Source organism: Molossus molossus, unplaced genomic scaffold (genome assembly GCF_014108415.1).
Source record: "Molossus molossus isolate mMolMol1 unplaced genomic scaffold, mMolMol1.p scaffold_m16_p_14, whole genome shotgun sequence".
NCBI lineage: Eukaryota > Metazoa > Chordata > Mammalia > Chiroptera > Molossidae > Molossus > Molossus molossus.
In genome coordinates this window covers 20,030,949-20,055,122 of record NW_023425349.1, presented here as the reverse complement: position 1 = coordinate 20,055,122, position 24,174 = coordinate 20,030,949, and the positions used below count along the sequence as shown (strand labels likewise).

The 24,174-nt window shown below is 44.6% G+C and overlaps 1 protein-coding gene across 2 annotated transcripts in view; it reads left to right on the top strand.

The window, feature by feature from the left end:
• SNX30 (sorting nexin family member 30) overlaps window positions 1-24,174 on the top strand; it is a 95,276-nt gene that overhangs the window by 23,193 nt on the left and 47,909 nt on the right. For both annotated transcript variants that reach the window (XM_036261714.1, XM_036261715.1), the window contains exons 2-3: window positions 9,730-9,921; window positions 20,764-20,874. In XM_036261714.1, coding sequence (XP_036117607.1) covers window positions 9,730-9,921; window positions 20,764-20,874 — 303 coding nt within the window. The remainder of the gene's footprint in view (window positions 1-9,729; window positions 9,922-20,763; window positions 20,875-24,174) is intronic.

The following is a 24,174-nucleotide window of genomic DNA, read 5'->3' as shown; positions in this document are numbered from 1 at the left end:
AGTTGACATTTTCCTCTCATATGTGAAATGTAAATAATAGCATCTTGAGAAAGGCTTGCTGTCTACTGATCTCTCGTATATTGGCTTCAGAACAGGCCCCACACCTCCCTGCCGACATGTGGGAACTGCCTCCTTTCTGACTTTGTTTTAACCTCGTAGTTTATAGACAAATGCATTTGTAAGATTTTTTTCCTCATTCTTTCCTTGACCCTGGTCTGAAATCCGTCCACCGGCCCTTATCCACGGGCTGGTCTCTCCTCAGGTCATGTGAGGGGCCGACTGACCAGAATGAAGTCTAAGGCCTTTTCCTTTCCTGTCCTCCCTGCCTCGCTCCGCTTTCCCTGTCCGGTTGCTTAGCTGTGAGGCTCTTTTGAGCAGTCCTGCTCTAGAATATCCCATTCCTGCTTTTTCTTTTACTCTTCACCGTTTAGACTCTGATCGGACTCTTGCTTGTTGAGTGCCCCCCCACCCCAAGAATCATTTAACCATGGAGGTGAAAAGGAATCCCCCACGTCCAGTCTGAGTCGTGGGGGGAGGAACGTGAGAATTCGAACTGGAGCAGCCAGGTCGCCGGGTGGGCCGGAGGCAGGGAGGCTTCGGGCTTCTGAAGAGATGCCACGGGGGAGCCGGTCGCAGGCTCCGAGGAGTTCCAGGAAGGACGTCTGCGGTGAGGGCAGGCTCCAGAGTCAGTGCGACAGTACCCGGTGCCACAGAACCCGTCCTGGGAGAATGCTGTGATCCTGTGGGAGAAGAAAATGAAGCGAAATGTTTTTTTCAAGCAAGTGGGAGCTATTGCAGTATCATCACCTATTTCCTTCTAATTGAACAAATTCTCACCTCAGGTTACTTTTAGGTTTGGGTTGAGGGTTTAAGGACACCCCCTCCCCCAAAGGAAGGGTGTATGTGTCACAAATCATTGGATGTGAGAGCATTCTAGGGGGCAGTTTGAATTTGGCTAGCTCATGGAAATACAAATGTTACCTCTGTTTCCTCTTTTTAGATTTGAGAGACAGTTTAGAATCTGCAGTGCCTGACTTTTCCCCCCACGGGTATTTTTAGGACTCTAAAAATGATAGGTCCCCTCTGAAGGAAGACTCAAACTTGCACGTGCACACGCAAAACCTGCACATACTTTTGGTGCGAGGTGCCTAGGGATCCAGGGAAGAGTCCCTGTAGTAGTTTCTGAAGCCAGGACACTTTCAGTCTTGCTCAGTGTGCGGGGCTCTTTAAAGCACAGCTGAGTGGTGCAGGTTGCAGGCGTGGAGTTCACAGGAAGCACTTGGCAGTTGCTGTTGGTCATTGAGTCCTGCCCTCTTCTGTTCCTCACTTGAGTGGTTTCTGTTTTTGAAAAGGTTGGGTCTGGGCTGATGATTCATCAACAGGCATTTGATCACCTGGTACATATTCAGCTCTGGATAGTATAGTGTTTTGTCTAGGTCTTTGTTCTGAACACCAAAAATGCCCTTTCCTTTAATTAAAAAAATTGTTTTATTTTTTATTCTTCAATTTTCTAAACCTGACACCCAGACTGCATCCCAGACCAATTAAATCAGGATGGGGCCTAGGCATCAGGATTTCATTTAAAAATTTTATTGTTTTTTTTTTTTAGAGAGAGAGAAAGAAGGAGAAACATCGATGTAAGAACAAAACATCAGTCATCTGCCTCCTGCACACCCACTACAGGGCATTGAGCTGGGCATGTGCCTTGACAAGGAATCGAACCAGCAACCTTTTGGTGCATGGGACAACACCCAACCAACTGAGCCACACTAGCCAGGGCTAGGCATCAGGGTATTTTTATTGATTTTAGAGAGAGAGGAAAGGAGGGAGGGAAAGAGAGAGAGAAACATAGATCAGTTGCCTCCTGTATGCACCCCGACCGGGACCAAACCCACAACCTGGGCATATATATGCCCTGAACGGGAATTGAACTAGCAACTTTCTGTGCACAAGATGAGGCCCAACCAGTTGAGCCACACCGACCAGCACCTTCCCTTTAATTTTTCATAGCCATCTTGTTTCATTATACACTGAGTGTGTTGCCTAGCCTGTGTCTCCGTGGTTGAGCGTCGACCCATGCACCAAGAGGTCACCAGTTCGATTCCCAGTCAGGGCACATGCCCAGGTTGTGGGCCAGATCCCCAGTGTGGGGCATGCAGGAGGCAGCCAGTCGATGTTTTCTCTCATCGATGTTTCTATCTCTCTCCCTCTCCCTTCCTCTCTCTCTCAAATCAATAAAGGAAGTAAATACATAGCACTGAGTGTGTTCCATATATTTAAGACTGTGTCAGATGACAGTACAAAAGCATGCAAACTAGGACCAGGTTTTGTAAGATGAACAAATAGCATAGCTAAGAGGTATTGGAGACACATTCTCTTTGAATATGTGCTTTTAGGAAGGTTTAATCCATCTCTTTAGGAAGCTGTCTGCTTGGGGTTTTGAGTCCTCCAAATGGCAGGCACACACTTGACCAGCAATAGAGGCAGAACCTTTGTGTTACGGGTCTTAGTTATCATCCAGTTAGGGACAGACTTCTGGAAATACCTCTCCTCCTTCAATGGCAGTGACTTCTTAGCCTGGAATGTCCACACCGTGCTCTCTGCCTTGTTTTCCCATGTAGCAAATGTACTCCTGCTTCTCAAGTTGCCCAGCATCCCTTGCGCACCTGCATTTTGCCTAGAGCTCTATATCATCCATATTGTGTTGCATCATAGTTAGAGGTTCTCGTGTCCATGTGCCCAGCTAGATTGAATTATTTAGACACAGATGTCATATCCTATTTCATTTAGTAGCCCTGAGTCGGCACTTTGGCTGATGTGTATTAGGTATTCAGTGTGTGCTTGGAATAGTGGATCCTCCTTAGAAGGAATGGAAAGGGATCATGTTTAAGTTCAGCTGAGTTGGGGAAAACCTTTGCTCCCAGGAATCACAAGAATGTCTGGAGAAGCGATTGCTAGTCTGGAGATTCTTAGAAAAAGCTAGCAACAGACAGTGGACACTTAGCCAAGGAATGTGAACTTGTGTCCTTTCATCCTGACCTCACTTGTGATCTCGTTGGAGGGGTTGTTTCACATCAGGCTATGGGTGCATTTTATTTGAATGGCAGGTTTACTAATAGAAAAGCTAGGAAAATATTTTCAGTCTAAACAACGTTGCTAACCTACGAATAAGGCTTTAAAACAGGTCTGACGAAGAAGAGTCATTACCTCATAAGAAATAGTCCAGAATCCAAAGTAGGCAAATATGAGTCTTTAGGGAAGATTGTAGAAACCACAGACTGGTGGCCTCAGGAACTTAGAGAACTCGTGCAAATGCCCATGGAGGTTTGGGGGAATGTTTAAGATAGGAATATTCTGAGTAACCAAGCCACCCGGCCAGGGCTACTCCTTTTTGTTTTCAATTTGTGCTTTAATTTATTTATTCTCCCATGTTCTTTGAATTTTAAAATTCTCTTTTCCTTTTATTTTATTTTATTATTTCTTTTAATCCTCACCCGAGGACATTTTTCCTTTTTTGTTCAGGTAGAATGGGAGGGAGAGACAGGAACAGACAGAGAGAGAGAAACACCGATGTGAAAGGGACACATCGAGTGGCTGCCACCCGCACGACCAACCAGGGCCGGGGACAAACTGAGGTACGCACCCTTAGCGGGAACCGAACCCGGTCCTCTCGGGACCGCAGGTCGACGCTCTAACCGCTGAGCCAAACTGGCCAGGGCTCCTTTTATTTTAAATGGGAGCACAAAGTAGATGTAGCCTAAAGTATTCTATTTCATGGGATAAATCTTTTCAAATGTATATATTTGCTCTTAAGGACTGTGCTGCTTTCTTCATATTTTGGTTTTCTTGTGTCTGAATGATGAGATAATGCAGCTGGAATTATTTTTCGGTTTACTTGTGTCTGATCAGAGAATGAAGGCCTGCGATTTGCCTCTCACCAGAACAAGTGAGTTACTGGATTTCCTGTGTCTCTACTTGGTGTCAGAATTGCCTTCTTGGATCTTAGGTTGAGTTAAGTAATCAGTTGACAGATCAATAGAGTAATCTGTCAGTGGGGAAAGGCGTCAGAAGGAAGAAAGCCAGGGTCCTGGACCGCCGGTCAGGGAAACTTGGTCTGGCTCCTCTCTGTTGGACCCAGTGTAGCCTGGCTTCCTTCTTGTTTTAGGTACTCTCCCCATCTGCGTCGACCACCCCTTCGGAACGTGCAGCCTTGCCTGCTCCCTGCTTGGAGCTGCCCAGGGCAGCTGACCCAGTTGCCTTCATGTTTGTTGCTCTGATCTTTCTGTTATATCGCTACCCATCATGGGGAAATGAAGCTATGTGGGCAGGGTGCCCTCTGCTGGTAGCCCTCACGTGGCGTATCCACCTGGCTTGACATCCCCTTTTTGACACCAGGAGACACTCTGGTAGTCTTGCTCTGCCCCACTGTCTGCCCTTCTGCCCCCCTAGTGCTCCGTAGACAACCCCTCTTTCAAACGCGAGTGGATGTGAGGAGTTCAGGACATGTGCTACCTCGTAGGTACCCTTGATAACGTCAGTAACCTCAGGGACATGCGTTAAACATACCTCTTCGTTCTTTGCTCGGCTGTGTCCCAGTTATACCCAGTAGAAAATCTTTGAGAGTTTTGGATGCCACCGTTTCCTAGTTTCCAGTCTGGCACAATTTCAGCCACTGTTTTTTTTTTTTTTTTTTATTCTTTCTGCCCTCCCTCGTCCCCCACTCTTTCTTTCCCATTCTCTTGGTTGTTAAATTAGGACCAGAGGGTGGAAAGGGGGAGAAAGCAAAGGCCGGTGCTCAATTCACTGAGTTTATCAAGAAGTCTAGATTTGTAATTAAAACGAGTGTGTAGCATTTCCTGGTTATTGTGCCTTTGGGGTTTTTCCAGACTTCACTCTGTGTTCTTTACTGTTAGGAACATCTTTGAACAAAACATTTTTGAGATTTTTTTCTTATGAATTTATTCTCCAACGTGGGCTTAACTATAACTTTATGATGAAGTTGGCAGTCAAGAAGTTTCTGATCAGTTTGTGTAGGATACATTCATTCTTGAAGCATCTTAGGTGGGGGTTGGGGTGCAAGCCAGGTACATTCAGGAGCCCTCGTTGTCCCCTGGCTTAAGGGTCCCTTCAGAGGCTTTGCCAAGCTCTCCTGAATCTTTTTCTTGTAGTGAGAACCTTAAAGATGGACTCTCTCAACAGCTTTCACATGTGCAATATAGTATTAACTGATCTAGCAATGATTAACCTTTTTCAGAGCGCTCTGGCTGCAGTTGGAGGACTGACTAAGGTAGCAAAAATGAAACAGGAGGCTTTTGTGTTGAGCCAAAGGGATCTCTCACTTCTCAAATTCTGTACTTCACGTTGGTCACAGAGGTGCTGCTATCCCACAATGCCTGCTGCAGGCTCAGGTCTCAGCGCAGCAGACCCCGGCTGGAGGACTCGAGGGCAGGGAGCCTGGGCCTTGCCGCCCCCCTAACCCCCTGCCCTTTCCTCCTAAGATGTCCATATTTTCTCTCCACACAAGGACCCTGTCTTGAGGGGAGTCATTTGGGGAATAACTTGTATTAAGACCCTAAGGAGCCCTGGCCGGTTTGACTCAGCAGTTAGAGTGTGGGCCTGCGGTCCAGAGAGACCTGGGTTTGGTTCCCACTAAGGGCATGTACCTCGGTTGCAGTTTGTCCCCGGCCCTGGCTGGTCGTGCGGGTGGCGGCCACTTGATGTGTCCCTTTCACGTCAATGTTTCTCTCTCTCTCTCTCTCTCTTCTTCTCTCTCCCTCCCACTCTATCTGAACAAAAAATGGAAAAATGTCCTCGGTTGAGGATAAAAAAAAAAAAGACCCTGAGGAGAAAGTTAGCTTTCCTTGCCTGCCTTTAAAAACAGAAGCTTCATGTTTACCCAGAGGATGTATGGCCAGAGAGTGGAGGTGAGGGGCAGCGTTGGGTTGGGAAGAGCCATACTAAGGGGATTCAGTTTGATGAGAACCTTAAACTAGGAACTAAAAGCCTGGCTCAGCTCTTAGTATAGTGATGACTAGTGTCGATACATTTGAACACGTTGCTTAATCTTTTTTTTTTTATCCTCACCCGAGGACATTTTTTGTTCAGGTAGAGTGGGAGGGAGAGAGAGGAAGAGAGAGAGAGAGAAACATCGATGTGAAAGGGGCACATCGAGTGGCTGCCACCCGCACGACCGACCAGGGCCGGGGACAAACTGCAACCGAGGTACGTGCCCTTAGCGGGAACCGAACCCGGGTCTCTCGGGACCGCAGGCCGATGCTCTAACCGCTGAGCCAAACCGGCCAGGGCACGTTGCTTAATCTTTTGGGGTCTACCTCCTCATCTGCAGAGACCACGTCTGTCCTGCTGACCTCACGACGCCGATATGGGGGTGCAATGAAATAAGAATGTGGAGGCACTGTGTCCAGAGGTGCCACGGAAATCTGAGCTGGTGGCACCCCTTTCCAGGAAATTACAGATACTTGTAGCTTGCTGGCTGTTGGTATGGGCTCAGATAATTTTCTGTGAAACACCCGTCATGAGAGTGTGTGTGTGTTTTCCCTGGTTACAGAGCCCCGGGAGGAAAGAATGTGCCATGAGAGCCAGCCGACTGACTCCCCTCCCTCACCCACGACTGGTTTCAGAAAGCTGATGTCCCACCGTCTGGCCAATACATTTTAGCCGTCGTGTGGGCTATTCCTGGAAGGTTATTGGCTGAAGTCCCCATAGCAAAGGTCAGGGAGGTTGGCTGGGAGCACGGGAGATCTGCAAACAGTCACACATGCACGTAAACAAGGCACAGTCACAGTCATTGGAGACTCACAGTATTTGAGGATGTTACATATGTAAATTAGTAATTAAAATTGCTTCAGTGGCAGTTATCATCCAGGTTTTGAGAAGGGAGTGACTAATTCTGCCAGGGAGCGCATCAAGGAAGGCTTCCAAGGGGAAGGGGATTTGAATGGATTCCTGTGAGGCACCTGGACAACTGCACATAAAAAGGAGGGGAGGGCTTTGCCAGCAAAGAGCAGGGGTACGGAACAGCGTGGGGGGTTCCGGGAACGGGTGCCCCGAGAAACGAGGCTGCTACGATCAGTCCGGGCCAGACGGTGGAAACCGCGGTGTAAGCTGCTGTGGGCTTCTCTGACTGAAGATTTAAAAAGTGTATGTTTTCATTGATTTTTTAGAGAGAGAGAGAAACACTGATGTGAGAGAGAAACATCAGTTGGCTGTCTCCTGCATGCCCCACACTGGGGGTCAAGCCTGCAGCCCGGGCAGTGCCCTGACCGGGAATCGGACTGGGACCTCAGTCTGTGGGACTGTGCTCAGTCCGCTGAGCCACACCGGCTGCTGACTGAAGATCTTTAATTCATTATTTTTGTGTGTGCAATGTTTAGCCGTTGATGGAGCCATTCCGGGGCCCAGTGTGCTAGCGAGAGAGAAATGTAAGGGTGAGCCCCTGCAATGCCAAGCATGGTGCCTGTTTAAATATTTCCTGAAATGAGGAAAACGTGATGGTCGTCTCAGAGCCTCAGAGAGAGGATGCCTCTCCCGGACACCGGACACCGTGCTCTGTGTCAGCACGCTGAAAAAGCAGTTGCAATCAGCTGGTTGCGCTGTAGCTGGGCTCGCTGTCACGTCCACGCCCAGAGCAGCTGCCGAGGGCTCGGCCTTCCCCGCGGAGGATGGGGACGTGGGGTCCCTTCTCGTGAGCACCTTCTGTACAGCAGCTACAAAAATATTTTGGATGTTTTGTAATCAAGTGTGTGATTCAATTATCTGTCAGGCCTTGCTTCCCTATGCCTTGTCCCAGCCCTTTCCCCAGATGCCCCATGATTGGCTGGAGCTCAGGACGGCCAGGTTGACCTCTAATTCCTGTGTGTCCCCTAATCGGGGGACTCAGTCGCATCCAGCCTGCATACAGCAACAGAGACTTCAGGAGAAGGCATCTCCCACCCCATGCTGGGATCTGCTGGCCTGCGGTCAGGAATGTTTTCTTCATTCCTGATCAAGGCACCTCCGTGGTGTCACGTTGCTTTCCTGCCGTATTCCTTGGTGTTTGTCTCCTGATGATTCCAAAGTGACATTCAGAGGTTTTCACATCTAGACAGGGATTTGTTCTATCAAACCGTAAAACGGAAAAAAGTAACTTGTAAGATTGCACCTTCTTTGATATTAGGGACATAATTTATTCAGTTGGTTTCCTACTAGGGCCCAAAGAGAAAGAAGTTCATAGTTTTCAAAATTTTTCCCTTCCCTTTTTTCCTGGCCTTTGCCCCATTCCACCCCCCCCCCTTTTTTTTAATTGTGGAAAATTTTAAACATATACAAAAAAGGAGAGAACTATATAATGAACCTGCAATTACCAGCTTCAACAATGACCAACTTTGGAGCATCTTATATCATCTAGAGCCCACCACCTTAATTATTTTGAAGCAAATACCAGACATCCTATCATTTCATTCACGAATATATATATATTTTTTTATCCTCACCCGAGGACATTTTTCCATTTTTTGTACAGATAGAGTGGGAGGGAGAGAGAGGAAGGGAGAAAGAGAGAGAAACATCGACGTGAAGGGACACATCGAGTGGCTGCCACCGCACGACCAACCAGGGCCGGGGACAAACTGCAACCGAAGCACGCGCCCTTAGCGGGAACCGAACCTGGGTCTCTCCGGACCGCAGGCCGACGCTCTAACCGCTGAGCCAAACTGGCCAGGGCTCATTCACGAATATTTTAGTATATATTTCTAAAAGCTGAAAACTTTGTAAAATCTTAATACTTCTGTTATCACACCTAATAATTTTATTTTATTTATTGATTTGAGAGAGAGAGAGGGAGACAAAGGAGAGAAGGGGAAGGAAAGGGAAGGGGAGGGGAGGGGAGGAGCCGACGCCCAGGCTCGGGGCCCCTAATAAATTCTTAATATCACCAAATAACTGATCACTATAACATTTTATTTTAATCAGGTTCTATTGCAGTTGTTTATAGGACCTTTACATCTCTAGGTGCTCCTCTCTCTCTCTTTTCCCCCCTTGCAGTTTATTGAAGACACTGGGTCTTTAGTTCTCTTTAGTTTCACAAAGGTAGATTTTGCTGATTGCATCCTTGTCGTAGTGTTTAATATCTCCCTCACTCCTCTGTATTTCCTGAACATTTCTGTTGTGTACAAAGATTTGTTTGGGACTCCGATTCAATTTTTTGGCAAGCCTACTTTGTAGGTGGTTTTGTGAATTAACTTCTTTCAGGAGACACAAAATGTTTAGTTGTCTCTTTGTGTTGGTTGATTGAGTTTTTAAACGTGTTAAGTATTTTAGAGGGTTCAGGTCCCTTCACGTTTACCTGGGCCCAGGTGGTGGTCTTGAGAAGGTGGGAAAGAGTATGTGGAGGGTGTGCTCACTTTCTTTTCTGTTGACGTCTGACGGTGGTGGGGGCTTTATGTGTTCTGTCCCCACACTGTTTGCTTCTGTTGGTTCCTCCAGTCTTGCTGGAAGATGAATCAGTGCGAGTTTGGTGTAGGGCTCTGCCACAGTTTGTTTCTCTTGATCATGAAAGACCTGTTCACTTAAGAAACGTTACATAGGGAGAGGCTCAGAGTCTTTGAAAGTTTTGTTTTGTTTTGTTTTGTTTAGAAGTGTTTCTTGGTTTGGCTAAACTAGCTACTTTTGCTGATTTCTCCAGGTGTTTGTTTTCATTTCATTTGTAAAGTGATTCTTTTCTTCTTCCAGGATCTCATTTTGCCTAACGGTGGTACTCCAGCGGGCACTTCAAGTCCAGCCTCTTCGTCTTCCCTTCTCAACAGACTGCAGCTTGATGATGACATGGATGGTGAGACCAGAGATCTCTTTGTCACGGTCGATGATCCCAAGAAGCACGTCTGTACAATGGAGACCTATATCACATACAGGATTACCACCAAAGTAGGTCCCTTTATTATCATATGCCCATGTTGATCGGTCTTGGCAAATGAGTCCTACTGCCATGGTTTCTGCCTTTGCTTTCTCTCTTCTTTTGTACAACTCTGTTCCCCTTGATTATAACTGTGAGTACGGTTTTCTGAGAGAGTGGATGCATTCGATGAAAAGGGTTATAGGTAGATTTTTTTAAATCTTAAAATGAAGGAGAAATTGTGACTACAGTCTTTCAAAGAAAACATTTTATTCTTCTGTGGTTGACTCTTGAACAACATGGGTGCAAACGGCGCGGGTCCACTTATACATGAATTTTTTTTTCAATAAATACTGTATATGTGTTTTCTGTTATGATTTTTGTAATATTTTCTTTTCTCCAGCTTACTTTATTGTAAGAACACAGTATCTAATACATAACATACAAAAGATGTGTTACTTGACTGTTCATGTTATTGGTCGACAGTAGGCTATTTTTTTTTTTTTTTTATCCTCACCCGAGGACATTTTTCCATTTTTTGTACAGCTAGAGTGGGAGGGAGAGAGAGGAAGGGAGAGAGAGAGAGAGAAACATCGATGTGAAGGGACACATCGAGTGGCTGCCACCCTCACGACCAACCAGGGCCGGGGACAAACTGCAACCGAAGTACGTGCCCTTAGCGGGAACCGAACCCGGGTCTCTCCGGACCGCAGGCCGACGCTCTAACCGCTGAGCCAAACTGGCCAGGGCGACAGTAGGCTATTAATAGTTAAGTTTATGAGGAGTCAAAAGTTATATGCGTGTGGAGGGGTCAGCTCCCCTAACCCCCACTGTATTCAAGGGTCAACTGGACTTTCCCTGATTTTCTCTCATGATACCATTTAACATCTTAACATCGCATTACATTTGAAACTTATGAATGATTCTATTAAACTAAACCTCTGTGATGAGATCTTGATGATAATTTGGTATAACTAGACCCGATGGTAGGGGGAGAAGGAGTAAAAGAAGGATGGAAACTGATGTTTATTGACTTTCTGCTATGATACTACTGCCTTGTTTTCTCACACCTGGTTCACGTTTGAAATCTGTCACATGCACCTGCTCTCAGTCTTCCACCATTGCCATGGCCACTGGGTTCCTGCTGTTTCCCAGGCTCCGTGGGCTAGGTGCTCAGATGTGTATTATCTCCTCAGGGGTCCTAGGTTGACATACATATTTCCATGAATTACTTCCAGTTACTTATTTTATCCCTCTAAGGTCAACTTATTTTTTTACCCTGCAGTCAGTGAAATGCAAAACCTGTTTTTCTTGAATTTGCGCTATAAACAGCTGAATGGCAAGGTGACTACCTTGCTGGCAAGGCAACGCTTCCTCCCCTGATGTTTTCCCACCCCTACTTTATTCTCTGCCCTGCAGTTTGCCTCCCAAAATGCTAGTACTGCAGGACCTTTGTTCAGATTCACAGGCTAAGGCTCGTGCTACAACTCACCACTCTTTCCTTGCCTCTTTCCTTCCTTCCCCTTTCTCCTTGTGCTCTTCTTTCTCTTCCTTTTCCTGGGGCTATTTGTTTGCCTGTAAGTCAGATTATGGCTTCGGATAACTTTTTCCAAGTTCTAATCCCGAATTTTCATTTGGCTGCGATGTTAACACCTCCAGGTAAAGTTGTTGCAAAATTAAGTTTATTTATTACCGTCAATTCCAATTCTAATCTCAGACTGAGTCCTTTCTTTTCCTGTTTCAGATAGCGACAGCAGGTTTCAAATCTTGGTGATGCATTCATTTGGAGCCTTCTTTCTGAATGTTGTACAAAAGGACACTTAGAAAAGTGTGGGGATGAGAGAGCACAGACAGGAACACGGGGCCCCAAACACCAGATCTTGCCCCAGAACCCCCACTTCTGCTGAGGTTCTCAAGCAAAGTTAATGGTCAGAGGTCAAGGTCATACATATACTTATTCTACTACTTTGAACTTTGACTCCCAGTCCTAATCAGATTCCTGATGACCAAAGCTGGACGGAGTACAGAGTTGGTTATTCCTGAGCTAAAATGAGCCTAGAGGTTCAGTTGGTTAGAGTGTCGTCCTGATGTGCCAAGGTTGCAGGTTTGATCCTGGGTCAGGGCATGTACAGGAATCAAACAATGAATGCATAAATAAGTAGAACAACAAATCAATGTCTCTCTCTCCCTCTCTCTAAAAATCAATCAATAAAAAAAAAAAATTTTTTTTTTAAATGAGCCTAGGGCTGAGAGCTGATGTAGGCAAGGCGAATCTAAGTCGTGAGTTTCTTCTCTCTCTAAGGTGGAGAGACATCTTTCAGGGCAGGCTGAGGTGGTAGTTTTCTCAGCTGGCTCCTAGAGAGGAACATCATCACAACAACTCATTATCGAACACTTACCGTGTGCTCTACTAGTTTGCAATACAAACCCTTTAAATTTTATTTTATATAAGTAATAAGTGCTTATTATAGATAAGTTAGAAAACGCAAGTAAGCTAAAACAGTGAAATAAAAGATCTATAAGCTCTCTAGCCAGAAATAATCACTTATAACTTTAGGAACTATTTGTCTCTATTCACTTACAAAAATGAGTATTTTGCAGGCTGTCAATTCCCGCAGTACATTGCAAATATCTTTCTAGGCTAGTAAATGCCAGTAAGCATGCTTTTATGCTGTCAATCCCCAGGCTGCAGTATGGAGGCGCTGTCATTCGTTACGTGCCAAGTGCTTTCAATATGTCATCAGTTAACCCTCACACTCAATAAAATAGATACTGCTGGTATTTTTCTTTTTCAGATGAGGAATCTGAGACACAGGGATATTAAGAAAATTGCTCAGAGATATGCAACTAATACGTGGTGAAGCTAGGACTTGGATCCAGGACATGACATGATTTTCAAGAGAGGGATGCCCCTCCTCCCGCCCCCCCGCCTCCCCCATTGCTGTGGTTTACTACTTCGGCCCTGCTGTTGAGGCTGGTGATGATGTGGAAGCCGACTGGAGGTTGAGGAAAGAGAGCGGAGCCTTCAGCTCCCTTGAGAAACCATCCTCCTCTTGTCTTTACCCCGTCACCAGTTAGTCATTACCAACACGTGCCTCAACCAGTTGGTGTTTTTTCTTTTTAAAAACTTTTTTATTGAAGAATTATATAAAGAGACAGGTGCAAATATCATAAGCAAGTAGCTCGATGAAAATTTGCAGCGTGAGCACGTTTGTGTAGCTTACACCCGTATCAGGAAACAGAACATTGCCAGCACCGTGGGGTCCTGTGCTCTCCTGCAGTCACACACACCTTCCCCAGGACAGTCACGGAGGCTCTGGCTGCTACTTAACAAGGCCATATAGCAGCGGCTTTCAACCCGTGTGCTGCAAGGATTTTTTTTCTTTAGTAAAATTATTTATTTTTATTAATTAATTTATTTTTGTTATAGATGTTTTTCCTTTTTCCCCCCAGACACCCTCCTCCTTACCACCTTCCCCCCCAGCATTGTTGTCTATGTCCATTGGTTACACACACATGCATGTAAGTTATTTGGTTTATCTCACCCCCCCCCCCTTCCTCTGAGGATTGTCTGTCTGAACTGTACTCCTTTCGGTGTCTCTGGGTCTATTTTGTTCATCAGCTTTTTCTGTTCATTATATTCCACAAATAAGTGAGATCATGTCCCAACCAGCTTTTCTCTTCAAATGCCTCAGTGGTCAACAGGCTAAGTGCTGCGCAGAGGTCAAGCCGTAGGTAAGGGTTACAAAGTGAATGGCAGATTTAACGGCAAGGAGGCTGTGGGTGGATGACTGTGGTGAGAGCAGTGTCGCTGGTGTCGTGGGCGGGACCCAGTTTGCGGGGGGGGGGGGGGGGGGTAGGCTGAGTGAGAAGTGAGAAAGGAAGCCGTTGTGACTGTTTGTTGGTGGTTTGGCAATGAAAGTGAGTCTGAAGAACAGGCCCTGGAGGGGGCGTGTGAGGGGCTTGTTTGTTTTCTAAGGATGGAAGAGACTTGTTTACGTGCCAGGTGGACTGTGTGGTGGAGAGTGGACATTGGTTGAAGATCGGAGAGTAGAAAGCCACCAGGGAGGAGATAGTATTCTGAGCAGAAGTGGGGGGGAGGGGGAGTGTCCTCTGCTGAGGGAGGGGGACTTTTTTCATTGTTTCTGGAGAAAGAAGGGAAGTTTTTCTGTGGCAGAAAGTTGAGGGTTCTTTGCTTCCAGCTGCAGTTTTCTCTATGGATAGGTATTAGGTCTTCTACTGAGAGTGGCAAGGAAGTTTAGAAATGGGGCTGACACGTTTTCAAAACTTGTACAGGCTTTGTATTAACTGATGTGGAAGATGAGGGCGAGAGTTGGTTGAGGAAGTAAAGAAAGATCGCTTGCCAGTGTTGAGGGTCCAGTGGTGGAATTTACCGTGTTGATCAATGTGTTGGCCTGCTTTTGTTTTTCCTTCAGGAATGTGCTCACACACCCAGGTCTGTTAGAGCAAGAAGTGGGTGGCTGCATTTTTGCCAGAGATGTGGTGTGGACGGTGGGGAAGGGGGCACGTGGGCAAGTCACTGGTTGAAGTAATGGTTCATGGGATTGATGCTGAGGAAGGAAGGAAGGAAGGAAGACAGGGATGGACAAAATGTCAAGGAACTCTAGCTCCAGGAGACTGAAAAACCAAGGGGTATCGGGAAATGGCAGGCTAGAATACGGGGGTGCTGGCGGGAGAGGGAGATGTCTAAATACCTGCGCGATGACAGTTTGTGGAGAGACCGTGGGAAGGAGACGCGTCGGGCTTAGTAGTGGGTGTTGTATGTGCGAACCACCGGGCTCTCGAGGGCCCAGGCCGTGAAGGGCTTTGGAAAGGAAGCCTGGGAGCCAGTGCTCGCAGGGAGTCCGGAGAAACGGCAGGGCTATTCGTAGGTGGCCCGGGAAGAGGGACAGGTGGCTGTACCTTGACGGCACGAGCCTCGCAGGGTTTTCACGGGGCCAGGGCGGCAGTAGGAGCGGCGTGGAATGAGGAGGACGTCAGTGGCAACTCTCGTCTTGGAAACGAGGTTCGTGACGTGGGAACATGAGCAGCTTTCCCACTTGATGGGACCGGAGGGAGGCTGTGTTCTCCGGGCAGAGCCGGCGGCCCGCGCTCGGGCAGGTTGAACTACAGGCTTTGTTGTTAGCCGTGGAATGGGTGTTCCAGGGAGCTTGGCAAAGACGGCTGAGACAGAGCAGCTAAGTGACAGCTTCTGTCAGGGGAGAGGGAGCCGAGAGGACCGCGAGCGGGGAGGGGGGCCTCACCAGTCACCCTTCTCGGGTTCGCCTGGGGCTGCGGGGTTTGGAGCAGAATGTGATTAGCTGGCTAATATTTGATGAGGGAAGAGGTTTCTTTTGGAGAAGCAGGGTCACTCTGACTTCTTAAGATTCATTCATGGCCAGGAGAGATGGCATTTCTGACAAAGACCAAATCTCTCAAGTGAGTTGGCTGTAAATTTTGGATTGAATGGAAATGCTTTGGAATGGCTCCAGGCCACAGTCATTGGACACTTCACTTGTGGGGAGTAAGAGGAGTCCTTCTGGGGTTGGACAAGGCTCAGGGGACAGGGCACCCTCCTGGGTGATTGATTAGTTCTCTGTGCACATTGACAAACTTCCCTTTTTAATTCCCTTTTTAAAAATATATTGATTTTGGCCCTGGTTGGTTTGGCTCAGCGGTTAGAGCGTCGGCCTGCGGTCCAGAGAGACCCGGGTTCGGTTCCCGCTAAGGGCATGTACCTCGGTTGCAGTTTGTCCCCAGCCCTGGTTGGTTGTGCGGGTGGCAGCCACTCGATGTGTCCCTTTCACGTCGATGTTTCTCTCTGTCTCTTTCTTCCTCTCTCTCCCTCCCACTCTATCTGAACAAAAAATGGAAAAATATCCTCGGGTGAGGATAAAAAAAAAAAATGTATTGATTTTGAAGAGAGAGAGGAAAGGGGAGAGAGAGAGAGAAAGAAACATTGATTTCTTTTTCCACTTATTTATGCATTCACTGGTAGATTCTTGTATGTGCCCTGACCGGGGATAGAACCCACAACCTTGGTGTATCTGAATGACGCTCTAACCAACTGAACTACCCAGCCAGGGTCTGATTTCCTTCTTTAGGGTTTAAGTTTATTTTCTCTCACTGGTGTTTCTTACTCTGGCTCTGTGCTAGGTATTAAATAAGTGTTGAACTTAAAAAGAATTGGCAGGGATGCCGAGAGATCACCAAGAAGATACGCATATGGAGTGATGGTGAATTAACATTCTTCATTACCACTCTTGTACGTGGTAACCTATTTGTTCATCTGACTCTAGGTGTGAACCCATGACCTTATGATCTCTGTGCGGCATTCTAGATTGTGGAACACGATATGGAAATACACAGAACAAAATGGTATAGTGTTGTCTCCGATTATGAATTGTGGGTGTGCACTTTTCTTTCTTTTTTATTGTTTTGTTTACCACAGATATTAGAAAATAGAGATAAACACTTATTTCCTTGCTAAGTTAGACCCTGGATTTCACAGAGGAAAACTTGACTACAAACTCAAGTTGGGGCTTTATTGGCTTGCATATTTTATGAGTACTGTGACTGGGTTTCTCTCCAGAAATTCAGCAATGTCTGTGACCCAGTTTTAGCAAGTGTGCAGAATCCCGAGGTGAGTGTGTTGCTAGCCTCGTTCCTGGCTCTGCTTTTCTCTCTGTCCTTGTTTTCCCTTTGTCTTTCTCACCTACTTCTAATTTATGTCATTTGGTCATATTTCACGTACCACGACATCTTTTCTAGAACAAGTTGTGGTAAAAATAAGTAAAATAAATATTGGTCAGAGAGTGTGAACATCCCTGTGTCACGATGATGCTTTTTATCTTATTACTTTCTAAAGCATCAAACAAGTTTTGCTGCATAGTTGCATCCCCTTTGTCCTTAAAGGAGCTGTTTAAAAATGAGCAATTCGTGTGTGTGTGTGTGTGTGTGTGTGTGTGTGACTATAAAAGTATTGTATGAAAATAGTATGAAATTTGGAAATAAGGATGAGTATAAGGAGGACTGTTGTCATTATCAATTCTACATTTTTTTCTAACTATTTATATTCTAATTTTTAACACCAATGAAATAATAATTTATATACAATTAATTTTGTATCCTACTGTTTTCTCAAAAACTATACTGGAGCATTTTTGTCATTAAAAATATGTTACATGCCCAGCTGGTATGGCTCAGTGGATTGAGCATTGTCCCATGGACTGAGAGGTCTCGGTTTGATTCCTAGTCAGGGCACACGCCCGGGTTGTGGGCTCGATCCCCAGTGGCGGGAGTGCAGGAGGTGGCTGATCGATGTTTCTATCTCTCTCTCCCTTCCTCTCTCACTAAAGAAAAATCAATAAAAACATATTTTTCAAAGACAATGTGTTACAGAATGACTACTGGTAATCATCAACGAAATATGCCATAACTTCCTTAACCTTTTTTTATGCTGGACATTGAGGTTGCTTTGGTTCTTTACTATTTTATTTTAAATAATATTGTAGTGAACATCATTATACAGATATCCTTGCCACAGCAGAAAAGTCATCTTCTAATGATTGATTCCTAGAAGTAGAGTGGCAGTATTAAAGACATAAATATAAAAGCCAGGAAAATATTGTTAATAGCTTGCAATGAAGACAGCCTTCTTATGGATGACACCAAAAGTCGCAGCCATAAGGGAAAAGAATGGATGAATTTAGCTCGACTAGTGTGGCTCAGTGGATTGAGAGTCATCCCATGGACTGAGAGGTCCCAGTTCAATTCCTGGTCAAGCCACCTGCTCGGGTGGTGGACTCTGTCCCCAGTAGGGGGTGTGCAGGAGGCAGCCAATTGATGTTTCTATCTCTCCCTTTCTCTCTAAAAAAAAATCAATGAAAACGTATTTTTTTAAAAAAGAATGTATGAATTAAAAAATTCTGTATCAGAAAAACCATTTGCAAATATGACAGACAAGCTGGCTATGAAGAGCTTTCACGAATGAAAAAGACTTGACTTACAGTTTTAAAAAAGATCTCACAAAGGAGGAAAAGCTACAGCCAACAAATATTTGAGAGGATGTTCCATCTTAATAGTCATCAAAGAAACAAAAGTGCAACAAAGATGACATAATATTTTTTAGTTAAAGTCCATCAAAGTGTTGACGAGAGTATTTGGTAAGAATATAAATTGGTATATTTCTGGAAGCAATTTGCCAACTAAAAATACATATACGCTGCCTTGGCTGGTTTAGCTTAGCAGTTGGAGTGTCGCCAGCGGACCAGAGAGTCCCGGGTTCAGTTCCCACTAGGGGCACGTACCAAAAAAATAAAATAATAAAATAAAAAATAAAATAAAATAAAATAATCACTTTTATCCAGAAATTCTATCCTTAGGAATTTGTTTTAAGAGAATTTTCAAACAGGTGCCCAGTGATGTTTACTGTAGCATTATCCATTGATTGAAAAACTGGGAATGACTTAAATGGGGATTTGGTTTAATTATGATATATTCATTCTGTGAACTACTATATATATGTTAAAATTATTATGTAGATAGGAATTTACTGACATAGAAATATGTCCAAGATGTGTTAAAGTACTATAAAAATATGAGTAAATGAATTAATATGCATAGAAAAAATATAAGAAGATATAAACCATAATATTAATTGCATTTTTCTCTATTTAGAAGGTGTATGGCTGATCTTTTATTCATTTTTTCTTTATTTTTCCTGATGTTTTAAAATAAGTTATATCTAAACTGACTAAATAGGAGGGGAAAAAGCAGTTTTCCAAAAGTAAAATTGGTTACAGCAGAAACAAAAATGTGTTTTATCATACTGCTTTTTGTGGTTCCCAAATATTGATTTCAAAGTTAGAGTAGAATTGTTACATAAACCATAACTTATGAAGTCGATTTGCAAAGCATAATAAAGAGAAGCAATCAGCCCTGGCCCATTTGGCTCAGCAGTTTGAGCGTCAGCCTGCAGTCCAGAGAGACCCGGGTTCGGTTCCCGCTAAGGGCGCGTACCTCGGTTGCAGTTTGTCCCCGGCCCTGGTTGGATCATGTGGGTGGCAGCCACTCGAAGTGTCCCTTTCACGTCAATGTTTCTCTCTCTCTCTCCCTCCCACTTTATCTGAACAGAAAATAGAAAAATGTTCTTGGGTGAGGATTAAAAAAAAGAGAGAGAGAGAAGCAATCAGTTCATACCATGTAACATTTAAGAAGGCAAAAAGTCGAGTCCTCCATCTGTTCCGTATACAATGAAAATGAGTTGCATTCATTTGTCACATTTCAAAACCTACTTTTCATTGGGCCCATAATCACAGGCAGGTCCTCATGGAGCCTGCTGGGGGTGCTCTGTGGGGTGTCAGGGGACATCCTCTCCAGCTGTCTTCTGTGGAGGAAACCAAGGCTCCAGGAGGCTGAGTGGTGTCTCAGGAATCTGGTTGGGTGCTGGGACTAGTCACGCACAGGGTTCTTCGGGCTACCTGCTCTCAATATTTCCATGATCTGCATGTCTGAGCATTTGTCAGCAGTGGTTTGTTCTTTGGATTTAAGTATTCTTTGTTTTCCTCTCCAATTCTACAGTGCTAATTCCTTTGGGGCGTCTTCCAATAAAACACAAAAACCAAAATTGACTGAATTTCCCCGTATCTTCCTACCTCTGTACCCTATCACAGGGAAAGGTTGTGTTTCATGGGTATAAGCTCGTGTGTGGGGCTCTAAAAAGGGGAAAAGATGCAGAAAGAGTTCATTAAGGGTCAGTCCAAGACTAAGTCCTTTAAGTGCACAATTTTGCCCAGACTGTGTGAGCACAGCTTTTGAGGAGGATGAAATCATAACTTTCAATGCCAAAGCCTTTAAAAAGCCTTTTTTTTTTTTTGATGGATGGCTCTTGTCCATGTGTTTTAAAGATATTCTTGGTGTTGTGGGTTAAAGCAGACTTTTGGCTTTAAAGAGTAAATTACAAAATGTAGCTTGAGTCATTTTTATTCCATACTTTAATTTCTGAAAAATGTGACTCTTCGAGTTGGTACCCCCATAGGGAAAAATGGTTTGTCTGAGACACAACTTTAGTTTGTCTTAGACACAACTTTAATTTGGGCAAATTAATGTGTAAAAATCTTGTTTTCTTATAAATTAAATTTTATGTAACATTGGTTTTTATTATCAAAGAGATACAGTCACATTTCAGAAAACTCAGATTTAGAAATGGGGGTGAGTTGAACATTTCTCTTCAATACAATGACATTTTGGTATTATTTCCTTGTAGATTTTTTTTCTTATCGTCTGAAATACAATATAATTTCAAGGTTATGGTTCTGGCCAGAATATGGCTGATGAAGCAAAACTTGTTCTATTTTCATCTAATCTGGCTCCTAAATGAGCAGGTGGTCTGTTCTTTCTATTTTTTGTTTGTTTGTCCCCCTCCCACCCCCCGCCTTTGGCAAAACGTGTCAGCTGTTTAGCAGAAGGTGGAAACGGTAAGTCCTTTGAACAGATTTCCAGATTCGGGTTCAGTAGCAACATATATCCTCAGTGGAATGATTCTGCTAAAAGAAATTCTCAAAGTTGAGCTTGGAGGAAATGAAACAAATGTTTGTGAACACAATTCTGAGGGATAGTTGAGTTCCATTTCCTGAGGATAGAAATAAAAAAAGTCAATATTTTCATTCTAGATCCTTGAATTTTTAACTGGGCCCTGTGGTCCAGACCCATCATTCCGTGTTGGTACAACACTGCCCTTTGGCAGGTGTGTTTGGTGGAAGGAAAGTATGTTCTTGCCAGTTTAGTTATTCAGAGAGCTTTTTCCCTCCCCTCCTGCCAAGCCGGGCTCCCATTCCCGTATGCTTATGTTGCTCCATTCTTCTTACTCGCAGAGTACTCGGGTGGAGTTCGACCTGCCAGAATATTCCGTCCGTCGAAGATACCAGGATTTTGACTGGCTGAGGACCAAACTGGAAGAATCGCAGCCCACTCATCTCATTCCCGTAGGTACTAAGTCACCATAGCTTGTTACTTGCCTTTCCTGCATTTTCTTTCCGGAGACTGTCCCCTCAACTCTCACCCCTTAAGTTACCGGGCAGACCTGCCTTACATTGCAGACCAGATTCACTCATCAGAGGTGTATGGATACTGTACAGTATATTTTACCTTTTGGGTTTTGGTTTCTGATTTGCAATACAGTATGCTGGTTTCTCGGGTGGGGTGGGGTAGGTTTTCACTTCCATTATGACAAGCACGGAGAGTTCCAGTTCTCATCTGCTACCTCTCTGAAGACTGTTTCCCCTTCCCGACACTGTTCTTGAGGTTTGGACAGCTGCCACCAGCTGAAGAAGGGTGCCTCCGGGTACAGCGGGCTGGGCTTTCTTTAGACACTGGTAATTCAGGGAGCCAGAACGCAGCAGACAATCCACTCAACCAGTTTTCCATCGAAAAAACAAACCCCAAAGCCACCTTGCCTCTATTTATTTAAGCAGCATGATATTTATCTATTACTTACATCTGCACATTTTAAAACAGAACCAGACCAACCCGGCAGGTGTGGCTCAGTGGTTGAGCACTGACCCATGAACCAAGAGGTCACCGGTTCAATTCCCAGTCAGGGCGCATGCCCAGGGTGTGGGCCGGATCCCCAGTGGGGGGCATGCAGGAGGCAGCCAGTCGATCTTCTCTCTCATCGATGTTTCTGTCTCTCTCCCTCTCCCTTCCTCTCTCTCTAAAATCAATAAAGAAAACAATAAATAGAACCAGAGCAAATAAAATAGAAAAGACTACTTAGAATCAGCATACACATTGAGTACTTTTCTGACTACTTTTTTTAAAAAGCAGAAATAGTAACTATTTACACTCCAGATGTTTCTTGCGGCTTTAGTGGCTTTGGGGCAATTTAGGTCATAAACCTCTTCAGCGGCTGTCGCTTTCAGCAATAACCTTGGTGGAATAATTTTAGCACTACCAATTTCCCTGTTACCACTGCTTCTTCCAGCGCTTCTTTACCCACGGGTGGAAGAGGCTGAATAGATGGGACACTGGTGGTTTTCTTGGTTTTCAAGGCTGAAGCAGCCATGTTGCTGGCGCTGTGATGGGAATGATGGGACTTGGCTGGGACTCTGTTCTTTCTCAGGGACCCTCCCCACCCTCCACCTGCACCCCCAGCCCCGCCAGGTATCCCCTCTGCTCTTCAAGCCTAAAGTTTTGCTTTTCTGTCTTATAATCACTTAAAAATGTGCCCGAAGAAGAAACTGTAGCTTTGAAACCATTGGAACTGTTCCTTAAAATAGAACCTTTACAAAAAACTTAATTTGGCAAAATTGACAGCTAGTGAATTTTTTTAAATAGACTTTTTATTTTAGAACGGTCTTAGAATTCCAGAATTACTGCAAAGTTCGTACAGTGAGTTCTGTACCCCACACTCAGTTTTGCTTGTGAACACTTCAGTGTGGCGCATTCGTCACAGTGAGGAGCCAGTCATGGTACATTATTACTGCCTGCAAGTCCTCTACTCGGGTTTTCCTCTGTCTTTGCCCAATGTCCTCTTTCTGTCCCAGGATCCCATCCAAGATACTGCACTACATTAGTCCTCGGGTCCCCTTAGGCTCTTCTTGATTGTGACAATTGCTCAGGCTTTCCTTGTTTTTGATGACTTTGGGAGTTCTGAGGTTTACTAGTCAGGCTTTTTGTACGGTGTCCCCCAGTTGAGATTTATCTGGTATTTCCCTCATGATTAGACCGGGACAATGCACTTTGTGGAGGAAAAGCACACAGGTTAAGTGACATTCTCATTGCCTCTTATCCAGGGTCCATACTGTCAACAGTATTTATCATGGTTGATGTTCACCTTGATCACCTGACTTGAGGTCATGCTTATCAGGTTTCTCCAGCGTGTGGTTGCTCTTGTTTTCTCCCCCTTTCCACATTCTTTGGAAGGGAGTCACTCTTGATGCAGAGCCGACACTGTGTGCTCAAGGGGAGTTGTGCTCCCCCTCCTGGCAGAGAGTGTATTTCAAGTTTGGTACTTAACCATCAAAGGTTAGATAGCAACCCCTGCTGGTGGAACATAGTAGCACTCATGGGCATCACTGAAGCCAGAACTGAAGGAGAATGAGTCTCCAGAAGCCCCAGAATGATCCAGAGTATCTGTAAGTATGGTTTCCTATGATCAGGGTAGAAACAGTGAGGAAGAAGATATTTTAGAAGCAAGTGGAAACAAATTTATTCATAAGTTCTTAGTGCATATCTGGGCTGGAGAGAAATTTAATATAGGAGAACATCTCTGATTTAAACAGGAAGGTCAAACTGAAAACAAGAAAAATGTTTCCCCTGTAGAAATTAATTTACAGTAACATTGCTGGGAGGTATCTACCTGTTATTAAGCATCGTCTTTGTGTTAGTCTTTTTACAAAGCCTGATGCGTACCCTTGTAAGAAAGACAAGAGACTCCCACCCTGCAGAGTTTATTGTCAGATGGAGACCCACCAAACATGCAGTGTAATTATTGTTTAAATTTTCATCTTTTTTTTTTTATTGTTGGAAGTATTACAGATGTCCCCCTTTTCCTCCATTAACCCTCTCCTCCCCGCTCCCATCCCACTCCTGCTTAAATTTTCATTTATTTCCTTAAAAAATAGTGTCAGTGGGGTAAAAAAGGAGAAACATCTGTAACAAAAACAAAATTTAAAAAAATAGCTTTATTGAGATCTAATTCCTATACCACACAATCCACTCTTTTAAAGTGTACAAGTCAGGGGTTTTTAGTGTATACATAAGTTGTGCCACTATCAGCACAATTAATTTTGGAACCTTTTTATCACCCCCAAAAGCAACCTCCTACTTCTTGCCTTTCACTTCCAAACCCTCTATCTTCCCTGGTGCCTGGCAACCACGGGTCTACTTTCTGTCTGTAGAATTGCCTAGTCTGGGCATTTCATATAAGTAGAATCACACACTTTGTAATCTTTTGTGACTGGATTTTTTTCACTTAGCATATATATATTTTTTATCCTCACCCAAGGACATTTTTTGTTCAGATAGAGTGGGAGGGAGAGAGAGGAAGAGAGAGAGAGAGAAACATCGATGTGAAAGGTACACATCAAGTGGCTGCCACCTGCATGACCGCCACCAAGGTATGCACCCTTAGTGGGAACCGAACCCAGGTCTCTCCCAACCACAGGCCGACTCTAACCGCTGAGCCAAACTGGCCAGGGATCACTTAGCATATTTTCAAGGTTAATCCACGCAGGAGCATGTATCAGTACTGCATTTTTTTTTTATTGTTGAATAATATTCCA